The sequence below is a fragment of the Podarcis muralis genome, chromosome 4 (genome assembly GCF_964188315.1).
Source record: "Podarcis muralis chromosome 4, rPodMur119.hap1.1, whole genome shotgun sequence".
Taxonomy (NCBI): Eukaryota; Metazoa; Chordata; class Lepidosauria; order Squamata; family Lacertidae; genus Podarcis; species Podarcis muralis.
The window spans coordinates 65,586,292-65,598,552 of record NC_135658.1 but is presented as its reverse complement, the minus strand read 5'-3'; the positions used below and the strand labels follow the sequence as shown (position 1 = coordinate 65,598,552).

Here is a 12,261-nt window from a genome sequence, read left to right as displayed (position 1 = left end):
CCCACAGCGCCACCCACGTCCCTGCGTTTCTTGTTACATTTGCTCTAACAAAACATGGCAGGCTTTTATTTTATTTTTGGATTTACAAGTTTTGGGCAACTTATCCATATCTACTCCTAATAAGCACTAGTGCAAGCTTCTCTTTTCATACGGTAGTCTGGCCAATCTATGCAAAAGGAAGTCATGAGAAGTTAGGAAGTATAATGCAAACTGCCATACAAAATAGACATACATTTTACATATTTCTACAACAATGCTGACCCCTCAGAAATCAAAGAGCACAATCTGTTTCCAAAACCATGACTGCACCATGGTAACACTCTGAGAAAGAAGAAACTGTTCCACTAGGCTGAGTTATTTGCAATTTATTTCACAGATAAGTGCTTTGACAGGCTCTGCAGAGTTGTGTATACACCATCAGTGGTTGCAAATGGCAGTCAGAGTTCAACTCTCCAAGGAGCTTTGGGCGCATACAGGGGCATAAAAAATGGTGACCTTTAGTTACATGCAAGGCCAGTTCTGTTTTGGGAACCCAGCTCCCGGATGTTAGAAGCAACTCATAATGCATGATTTAATACTCTCAGAGGGGCAGTAAATTAGCAACACAAAATATTAACTGTTTGCTTTGTAAAGTCAAGGAGGATAACATCTCTTTTCATTTGTATCTCGTAATATTTTACTGCTAGAACAACAGAAATTGACAAATCCCAGGGTGTTGTGTGTGTTTTAAAAAACCTAAGTCTTCCAGCGCCTTATTATTCAGAGCACCTACAAAACTACTCAACTAAGCTCAAAGGCCATGTCCCAACAGATGCATTCTACTGCTGACACAAATGTTCCCAGCTTCATTTTCAAATCATTTCCTCCTTCATTGAAAATATTAGTCCTGATTTAAACATTCTGGTGGGGGGGTGGGACTGGTCAAATTGTTATCAGAGAGTAGATAAGAAGAAGAAAAACGTTTCCCATCTGGGTTAAACCACAGAGCCTAGGGCTTGCTGATCAGAAGGTCGGCAGTTCAAGTCCCCACGATGGGGTGAGCTCCCGTTGCTCAGTCCCAGCTCCTGCCCACCTAGCAGTTCGAAAGCACGTCAAAGTGGAAGTAGGTAAATAGGTATTTATCTCTCCTGCCAACCTAGCAGTTCGAAAGCACCTCCGGCGGGAATGTAAACGGTGTTTCCGTGCGCTGCTCTGGTTCACCAGAAGCGGCTTAGTCATGCTGGCCACATGACCCGGAAGCTGTACGCCGGCTCCCTCAGCCAATAAAGCAAGATGAGCACCGCAACCCCAGAGTCAGTCATGACTGGACCTAATGGTCAGGGGTCCCTTTACCTTAAGAGCAAGCACCCCACCCAACAATTGGGGGATACCTAGTAGCTTAAAATCATGCTCAACTGGACTAAAAAAAAGAAAAATTCAGAGAAATCTCCTGTACAGTCGCACCTTGGTTGTCGAATGCCCTGAAACTCGTACATTTTGGCTCCTGAACGCCGCAAACCCGGAAGTGATTGTTCTGGTTTGTGAACGTTCTTTTGGAACTCGAACATCTGACATTGCTTCCACGGCTTCTGATTGGCTGCAGGAGCTTCCTGCAGCCTAGCAGAAGCCACGATTTGGTTTTCAAACGGACTTCCAGAACGGATTCCGTTCAACTTCCAAGGTACGACTGTATTAGGTTTAGAATGGTCCTGAACCAAACTCCTGTCTTGCCCGTTGCGGTAAGACATAGTTCTGTGTTGACTTTCTAACACAAAGTTAAGTCATAAGCTCACTCAACTCAATGCAATGCAAAGGTTGCACATGCTTGTAAGTTTCACACACTTGGGCAGTTCTATGAATTTGCATTGTTGTTGCTGTTTATTAAAATTCTATACTGTACCACCCTTCATCCAAGCATTACAGGGTGGTTTACAATTCAAAACCACAAAAATTTATACTGTTCCATCCCACCCTGACCTTTGAGTGCTGCCAGATTCCAGGGGTCCAGGCACTTGCCCAGCGTTTGTGTTTCCTTTGGAAATGAGGCACAGTGGAGACTGTGGTGTCTTGATGGTGTTTGGTTTATTTACACATATTTACAACCTGAGCCTACGATGGAGGGGTTCAAAGCAATACACTTCAAAAGGGTCCTGTTTCTCCCAAGGTCGCCACCTAGGATTCAAACTTTCTGCCCACATTGTGCCCTGATCCCTGATCTCTCCAGCTCTCGCTGCTTGCACACGGACACCTCTTTTTCTCTGGCTCACATCAGGTGAAACTGTAATCTTAAACCTTCTGCTACCACTGGCCTTTATCTTTGCAAACTAACACAGAGCACAGTGGGGTGGGGGGCTCCACCCGTTTGCTGGCTGACAGAGTGTGTTTGCTCTGCTGATAGCCCATCTCCCTGTCTTTGTTCCCTGCTAATGGCCTATCTTTAGCAGTACATTACCAAGCTGGCTCCTGGCCTGCATTTTAACATGCTAAATCCAGTGTCTGCCACCCAGGAATTAGAAGGGGAGATCAGGAAGCCCACCAACTCATAACATTACAAAAATACATACCATAATAACAAACAATAACCACCACCCCCCACAAAAAACTTTTAAGCCATAGATTGTTTAATTAGCCAAAGGCCTGGGAGAAGGTGACAGTTTTTGCCTGATGCTGAAATATATGTAATGCAGGTGCCAGGCGAGCATCCCTTTGGAGGGCATTCCACAAGTGGGGAGCCACTGCAGAAAAGGCCCGTTATTGTGTTGCCACCCTACAGATTTCTCATGGAGGAAGCACACAAAGAAGGGTCTCAGAAGATGATTGCAGGGTCCGGGTCATATGGGTGGGCATTGAGGTATTGCGGGCCTCAGCTGTTTAAGGCTTTATAGGTCAAAACCAGCACTTTGAATTAAGCCCCAAAACTAACTTGCCGTCAGTACGATCAGGTCAGATTGGCATGATAGGCTCAAGCTGTCTTATCTCAGTGAGCCACCCGGCAGCTGAATTCTTCACCAGCTAAAGTTTCCAAGCCATCTTCAGAAGCAGCCCAACAAATAACATAATGCAGCAATCTATCCTAGACAAGAGTAGTTAAGACTATCCCTGTCCAGATAAGGGCAAACCAGGGCCACCAGCCAAAGCTGATGGAAGGCATTCCGTGCTACGGAGGCCACCTGAGCCTCAAGAAACAGCAATGGATCCAGGAGTACCTGTATTCCAGCTCCTTCAGAAGGAGCATTACCCCACCAAGAGCAAGCAACCTCCCATCCATCTGGTCAAAGGAACAACCCACTATCAGAGCCTCAGTCTTATCTGGGTTGAGCTTCAGTTTATTGGCTCTCATCAAGTCCATTGAGACAAGACAACGGTCCAGCCCGTTGACACTGAAGGTTCCATGGGCCCAAAGAGCACTCCCCAAGCATTACCTTCTGGAAACAAACATCCAAGTAGTACCTCGCAAAAACCTGATACATGCTGAGTTCTACCTGCATAACTGGAAATTACACGACTGCTTCCACTCATGGTACGTGACTAAACAGGCTAAAGGTGGCTTTGTGACTCGCCCAGATAAAAATCACAAAGCAAGTGTTTTGACCACATCAATTGTCAGTGTTAAGTATGGCAGCCATTGGGCAAAGTCGCTTGATATTTGTTTCACACAAAAGAGGGGGAAACGATTTAAATCAAACCCCTTCTCCTGCCTGGCCAGTCCTCAGCACACATGCAGAACCGCGTAGAGTAATGACTGAGACTGTGTACACACCATATATTTGAAGTACATTGCACAGAGACCCCCCAAAATACGAGAACTGCACTTTGCTCACTGTAGCTCCATGAAGGGTAAACTACAGTTCTCAGAATTCATAGTACAGCCACAGACTGAAAGTTTTGCATGTGCTTCCTTACACTCCTCTAAGCCAGCAGTTTCTTCTCCAGTATTCCAGCCCATAAATCCCTCAAGCCTGGAGCAACTTGCAGGCTGGCAACACTGTGTGAAAAATGGCATCTAGAAGAGAGTGAACAAACATGTGCAGACTTCTCACTATGTCAAATTGACAGTGTGATATGGTCACATGCAAATAGGATGAAGGGCAAGGATGCTCCATCAAGCCTTATGCCAATCTGTCCCTTTATAGGGATCAGTTATGTCTATAATGTTCTTCTGTTTTATTTTATCCTACCCTTTTTACTAGCCTTCTTACTAGGACAATACACTTCAACTTTATTCTCACAATAACCCTGTGAGGTAGTTCAGACTGTCAACCCCAGTCAACTGATATACGTAACAGGGGTGCAGTTACTTTGTCTCTATGGTAGGTGTTTTTTTGGGGTGGGGCTCTTCATTACTACTCCTGCCCATTTGCTTGTTCCCCACTCTAGTTCCAATCCACACTACCTCCCACCTCCCAGACAGAAAGGACAAAGCAACGTTCTCCTTCTCTCACTGTATGCTTGTTTGAAGCAGGCAAGTGAAGCAGCAGAAACACTGAGGAGAATCAGCTGGCCCTGGAGGTTCATGGGAATGGTCTTCTTATTTAAGCATAAGCCTTGGTAAGTGCCCAGTGATGCCAGCCCCTGTCACTGGCCCCGTCAGAGCAGGAAGTGAGAAACCTGAGCCTCATTAGCTACTTCAAATAATATGTGCCCAGGCAACACTCATGGTTCCCTGAACCAGCCATCTGTTAACCCACATAACTCTTGAGCAACAGTATGCTGCAAAACTGAAAAGGAGTGAACAAAATAAAAGCAAACAGTAACATACAAAATATATGCAACTCGAACAAGACATGAAACACAAAGGCAGAAATATTTGGCTGGAGTTAGAAGAAAATTCCATCATGATTCTACAACAGAGCAGAAGGGTAGACCTCAACCGTGAAGGGAAATTTATTCATTGACACTTGTGGGAGGTACAGCTTGGTTCTGCTCATATTGTTGTCTCCAGTTTTACTGTAGTTTTGGGGCAATACTGATATCTACATTTACTAACTATGAAACAGGAATTGATTGAGTCACAGGCACCTCATATTCTACATATGTGTGTGGCCTTCCTGTTCCCCCCAAAAACTGTAAGCAGACCAACTTGTAATATTTCAACTCTGTTTTCGAAATCAATGTAGTTTTCTGCTCCCTACTGTTTCCAAATGTGATACTTCTAATAATTAGAAATTTAATTGTGGGGGCAGAATGCTTCATTCAAAACAGAGATGTGTTTCGAATAAACGGTTTTGAAATCTTATAACTAGGTGTGATTGCAGGAACCAGAATGTCTCCCCGCTCCCTCCTCTACACACATATATTGTGGGTGATGTGACTCATGGCTCAACTCATCATATAAAGACCTACAAGCTCAACATGTAACAATAACATTTTATATGTATTAGTTTGTATACCATCAGTCCCCTTCAACTGCCTCCAGTATGTTAACCACTGTGATATATTTGTTGACTATAATTATATGCACTCTCCACAAAATGTACAGCCTCTATGTTATGAGTACTTGGTGGCTGAGGAATTTACCAAAAGAATATGAGAAAGTAGCATTTTAATATTAACAAAGGGGTCTGCCTGTTGACAGATTTGTAAAAGGTTGCTCTGTTTCACTATCACACATGACTCATTTTCCTTACTCTGCCTTTATGATGTTTACAGGCTCCGTTTATTTTTATAACCCAATCAATCTTCAAAAGTCAAAAAGGTAACATAATTTAAAGAGCAAAGGGGAAATATAATTTACATTATTCCTTTGCTGTTTGTTGTAGGTGATGCGTCATCACCTCCATCAAATTTTCAGTATTAAGCTTAAAGTTGTTGGAGTGTTTTATCAGTCAAATGCGTGGTCTACATTTACAAAACACACAAATAGCTAACCAACATGCATTTGCATTTGTTTTGGGGTTCCATGGGGGAAAGAATCATATTTCCATGGTGTATCTAGTCTGAAGCCTCGAAGGCATGGCTGTTCCACAGTATATATCTAATCTGGATCTGAAGCCCTGAAGGCAGTTTGGGTGAGCACTAAGTTCATGAGAGGGTCAGGCCCATAATTGAGTTTCAGGAGCTCAGCAAGGAACACTGCAGAAAGAAAGGCAAGATTTTGAAGCCACCAAATTCTTTTCCAGTTCTGATTAAAACTCAAGCAGAGGAGACTTCCCAATTGTAACCTTCAACTCATGCTCCCAGCCTCAAGACAGCAGCAAAAAGCAGGGGACATTAACCAGCGGTTTAGGGCTAAACATCTGAAATATATCAGGGTTTCCAAAATAAAGTACCAATATGGGTATCTGATAAAACATGTTAAGTTTGAAGAACACAATTAGCTCAGAGCAGCTTGCCCCATCCTAGTGCCCTACAGTAGCTGGATTAGGACTCCTAGCATCTCTGAGCATCATCCATGCAAGCTGCAGGTGATGTCAGATGTACTACAAAACGTATTCTTGGAGAATAATAATCACACCCACAGATTATCTGGACTACTTAACATTCTCTCTCATTTCTTACAACTGATTTTCTACTAGATTTTCAGGCACTTTAAATCATGAAAAAAAATGAAAACCACTTTCTGAAATGCAACTAACTCGACAACGTATTCTCAGTGGGCTGTATCCAATAATGCAGTAGTGCTGGCAGAATGGACTTCCCTGAATGAAATGGAACTTCTTTTTTCTCCCCAGACCACTCTCTGGGCAACTGTCCAGAGCATATTTGGGGTGGGAAGGGGTGTGTGGAGAGGAAATTGAAGTCCTGTTGTGGCAGCGGACCCTCACTGGGACAGCATTAGGTACAACCTGATGAGAATAAATTAGTCTTCTTTTCATTAAATAGACTTCCAATCCTATGGCAAAGTAGGCTTGTTTAAACCACTGGCCTAAAAAGCAGCAGGTATAAGTAAACTGTGTGCAGAGTAGAAGCCATGATTTGTAGGAGCAATTGCATACTTGGCACACGCACGCACGCACACACACACTCTCTTGAAGTTATGCAGCTCCTCCACACAGATTTCCTTTAAAATAAACACTTCTGTGGTACTCCCAATGTAAGTTTTAAAACACAGGATCTTAAATACTTACTGTGTTTTTCTGAGACACCATGTCCTGGAAAAGAATGGGAAAAATGCAACTTTATAAAGTGTAAAATATAAATGTTTGTGCCATGTTTGCAAAACTCATACCTTGAAATTTTATTTTTGGAGGTTGAAATGCTTTGGGGAAAGGAAGCATAAGGCTGGGCTGTGTTTTAGAAACACAATTTGGGACTATAACTCTATTGCATAAGCAGATTTTTTTAAAAAAAATCTAATATATCTGTAACTTGGGCATCTTGCATCCACTTTCTCTGGTATTTTGGAATGCTTCTGTTCAATACCTAGTTCATTTCCTACTGAGAAACCATCCTGACTTTGTTAGGAATAAGAAATAGTAAACTATTCAGGCAGAAATGAAATAAGAGTAATATTTAGACAGACAGACATTCAACAAATTAAACTTTCCCAGTCACACGCTCTTTATATCACTAATGAATTTTCGCCCAATACAGAATTGTTTTAAGTGACACAGTGCACCTATGTGCATTGTAAAATAATTAGCGTAGAGTGTAGTAGTAGTTGACCAGGCAGAATTTAACAGGTATAGCTTATCCAATCACTTGACGAAGGCAAGCACAATGATCCTATTCCGGGTTAGTAATCAAATCAAGATTGGTCTATTTCCATGGAAAGTGTGAGTCATTTTCCCTTCCAAAAACATGGAAATACTAGGGTCAAAAATTCTTCCACAGAAGAGAAGAATTAAGGCTCTTTTAAATTCACTTGTAAACCCAAAAGTATGATAAATCTAAGCTAAGGCTCCCACCTTAAGCACTATGTAAGCAGTAAGTATGTTCCAAATGACAGAGTACAATCATTTTGTAATAAGTTGCAACTCAAATCTGTAAGCATTCATACTTTCCCTTGTTGTTTTAGTTCTAGTGATTGGCTGTTTGGGTATAACATTAAATCTGAAGGTATCATAGGAGCACCTCTCTGATTTTCCTATATGTTTTTGAGCTAGAGTGAATAGTACTACTTCCAAGCCATATGAGGAACTTATTTCCATGGGTCTTATGTGATAATTAATTCATGAGAAACTTACTGTATTTTTCGCCCTACAGGACGCACTTTTTCCCCTCCAAAAATGAAGGGGAAATCTGTGTGCGTCCTATGGGGCGAATACAGGCTTTCGCTGAGGCTTGGAGAGCGAGAGGGGTCGGTGCGCACCGACCCCTCTCGCTCTCCAGGCTTCAGGAAGCTATCAGCAAGCTTGGGGAGCCCGCGGGAGTTCCCGCAGGGCTCCCTAGGCTGCGGATAGCAGCCTGCTGCACGGAGCGCGGGGTGCGCTGAAGCAGAGCGCCCCGCGCTTACGGCAGACATCAGCCAGCCCCACAAATTCGGGGGACAGCGGGGAGGCACAGCACCGCCATCCCGCTGTTCCCCGACCTGGTTTTGGGGGGTAAATAAAGGGAAAATTTTTTCCCTTTATTTCCCCCCAAAAAAACTAGGTGCGTCCTATGGGACGGAGCATCCTATGGGACGAAAAATACGGTAAGTCTTCTAACCTGAACATTCTTTTTATCCAAGACTTTAGTTTATAAATGCACACATTTATAACTTTATTGTGATGCTTGGTAATAGTCCTGTTGAATTAAATAGGGCTTTTCAGTCAAATCATTTATTTATACCATGACAGCAACAAACGTATCTTCAACATAATTAGGTATTTACAATAAATGGCACTGTACCTTCAGTGATTGAGAAGTATCAGCATCAGTGTCATGATAGAGTATAACATTATTGGCCATATCAAAACTTTCACGAACTCCAAGGTGGTAGAATAGGGATGGTTGTCTGGAGACATCACTCATATCCACTACTGCAACATCTGTAATAAGAAAATTTGATAAGACTAGAAAGGGAGGTGGAGGAATAAACTAACATGCCTATCTCCTAAACCAGCTCATCTTCCCTTATAAACAATGTTGGAAATGCTAGATTTTTCCTTTCAAAATTGCATTCTTTCCCTAAATGATCCACCTCATAACTTACAAGCAGAAGTTGTAGGGTGGTATCCAATGTTAGTTCTATCCACACTAGACCCACTGAAATTAATGGACATGACTAGATTAAGTGCATTGTTTTCATGGGTCTACCCATTGATCACAATATTTTGAGGGCACCACTTGCCCTAGTCTGTTAGAGATCACTTTGCTAGCATCATAACACTATAATGTCACATAGTCAATCCCTCCAAACTGGCAAAGACTTATACTTACATCTCATCACATTTCATCAGAGCTACACAACAAAAATAAAAATTGCCAAAGGAAACTGAAATGATTGTCAGTGCGGTGTTTTATTCATTTATATTGGGGGGAGGGGACAGCTGTATAAAAAAAAAATCTACATAGGGTTTGTGCCTGTGTACGTTCTGGAGACTGAATGCCATGAAAGCAGATCACTTTCCTGATGACAGCATTTACACAATGTGTTCATTGATTAGGCCACTGTACAATGCAGTACAGCTGATGACCCTGATGAGCTGATGAGTTTATTGAAACAGGGTTTATTTTTCACCTTGCAATTCCTTATGAAACAAATACCATCCCTCTAGCCAAATAGTTGGTTCATATGAGGTGCTGCGGGAAGACCATTTACCTACACTGATCTCTAATAAATGGGAGGGACTGCAACCCCATCATAGAGTCCATGCATTGCATGCCAACGTTCCCAGAATTAATAATTGAATCTCAAATGAGAAGATCAAGAAGCAGGTCTGGCTAAGCAGGGCTAAGAACCTGGAGAGCTGGTGACAATTGGGACAACCCTGGGCTAGGTGGACCTATGATCTGAATCTGAATCACATGGCTTCATATGGTCTATCATGACTATTATAACCGAGAGTGTTCATATATTATCTTATTAACTAGTTACAGCCACTATTTAGAAATCAAAATTTAACAATGGGCATAGCATCATGGATATTGTGATCTGGAAATGTTATCTGTGTCACAAACTCACCCAGTAACCTAATTAATATAAGCCAGAATAGTGTTTCCAACTGTGGCCAGCCACGTACCTTCAGGCAGCCCATAAGTGCTTGACTCATTCAAGAGTGCCTGTAGTTGGTCTATTATGAGCCACATAAGAACCTTGCCCAGGAAGGTGACATTTGCAACGGGACTATATTCAGATCTTCTGAGTCTAAGGAGGGTCTCTTAAGGACTGGTCTCCCTGATGCCTCTTTCAGGCAACCTGGCACCACTCAGAAAGTTAGTCATCATCTCCTTGGCCCAGCTGGCAGTCTCCTGGGCAAGAACACAAGTAGCAACCTGCTACTGTCTAGCACCTTGTCCATATACTTGAGCCTTATCAACTCAAACTCATCCATTAACACATGACCAGACAACACTATGGAAGCCTCCAGAAACCGACCTGCTACAGTAGCAGTGTCGAAAACCTTATAGATGCAAGTTGTTTATATCCTTGCAAATAAAGTCGCAACAAGCTATAAGAAGGTACCAGTGTGCAAAATACCCCCTATAAAGCTCCACTGGATGAGACACCAAGCACACAACGAAAGTAGAGAAGCAATTCTTTTCTGAAGGAAAAGGTGGTGAGGAGTTATTTCTGCCAATTCGCCCCTGGTCACCATCTGCTCTACAGGCTTGGGGGATTCTGGGAAGTGGTGCAGGAGACTGTAGGATGAAAGGGGGAATCAGAAGAAATCACCTCCTGCACAATTTTAATTTGTGGAAGCTTCTGCTGGATCAAATAACCTTCTATCATCAGAGCAAAACAAGTGTGTGCAATCCATTACCTTAACACTAGTTGTTGTTTTAAGAAGGTTTCTCTGCAAAATATTATAATAAAAACCCAAGTTGTTTATTCCCACAATACATTTCATTTAAACAAATTATAACTTGGCTCACGTTGTGAACCAAGCTTACACATGCTTCTGCAAAGGCATATAAAGTGAATTGAGCCTGCATGAAGTAACAGGCATAATCAAACAGTGCTTTTCCTAAATATATCCCAAGACTATGGTGTAGAGTTACAATTGTACCCAAACACTCCATCTATCATCATTCTCCTGGAACACTCATCACTTGCTAAAAATAGCAATGCTGCTTATTTTCTACATTCAGGTATCAAATGAATTGCATCTGCTCCTCAGACAATTTGTTTCAATTACTACATAATGGCAGCATATTTTAAAATCAGTCTTACTATTTACTCCAAACAATTGAAGTTAATTTCAGAGGAATGAAGAGTGAATCTGAAGTGATCAAGTGGCAGATCTTATTTTAGTATTTTGACCTACTCAGGTCAAATATGCTACAGCAAAAATATTTGTTTGGCAATAGACATATAAACATTGTCAAATCAAATCAAGTACCTTCCTTTTCATTTTTCAAAACTGTCAATAAATAAAAATTCCGACAGCTTCTTCCTGATCCCTACAAAACAAAAGTTCAAGCAGCTACCATAATATGGCTTCTACCAGCACGTAGTTCTTAAATTGGCCTTTGGCCTTGGGAAAATGTCCCACACTGCCCAAGATGTCTTGGGCCAATAAGCTATGCCTTTCCCCCCAAACCAATAAAAAGATGTTGTAGCAAAGTAGGAAAGAGACTGAACTATGAATCACATAGTCCCTGGTTTGAATAACAAACATAATATTATGCATTAAAAAAATTATGCTTAATCAAACATGCAGCATGTATCAGCTTGCATAACAGCATTACCCCAATATAATATATCAATTCTATTGCAACTTAATCAACTATTTACCCAAGATTTACGTAGCAACCTTGCTACTGCAAATATTCTTTGATCTATAATTCCTATTAATCATCCTAAACTTAATATGGCTCTATACATTATTTTTCTACGAAGGCCAACCCCCACCATCCCCAGGAAAGCATGAGATAAGAAAGTAATATCTTTATTCCTGGATATGTTGTAACTACATAATGAAATCAGATACAACCAAAAGCTTATCCACACTGTCAAGATGAAAAGGTAACATGCCAATTTACAATCTTACCTTTAGACAGCTACCTTATATCACATTGAAACCCAAAATAAAATTTGCCTGAAGGAGCTTTCTCTTTCAGTAATAAAAACAGCTACACCAAAACATTGGCTCTATACAGGATGTCTTGTCAACAAAAACATATAATGTATCTCAAACTACTTCTGTGCTTTTCTAAGGGATAGAACAGGCTTCCTCAATCTCGGCCCTCCAGATG

The 12,261-nt window shown here is 41.7% G+C and overlaps 1 protein-coding gene across 2 annotated transcripts in view; it reads right to left on the bottom strand.

The window, feature by feature from the left end:
• Nucleotides 1-12,261, bottom strand: part of MAP3K15 (mitogen-activated protein kinase kinase kinase 15) — a 60,067-nt gene that overhangs the window by 41,863 nt on the left and 5,943 nt on the right. For both annotated transcript variants that reach the window (XM_077927473.1, XM_028727562.2), the window contains exons 2-3: nt 8,752-8,891; nt 7,047-7,070 (exon numbers count right to left, since the gene is read on the bottom strand). In XM_077927473.1, coding sequence (XP_077783599.1) covers nt 7,047-7,070; nt 8,752-8,891 — 164 coding nt within the window. The remainder of the gene's footprint in view (nt 1-7,046; nt 7,071-8,751; nt 8,892-12,261) is intronic.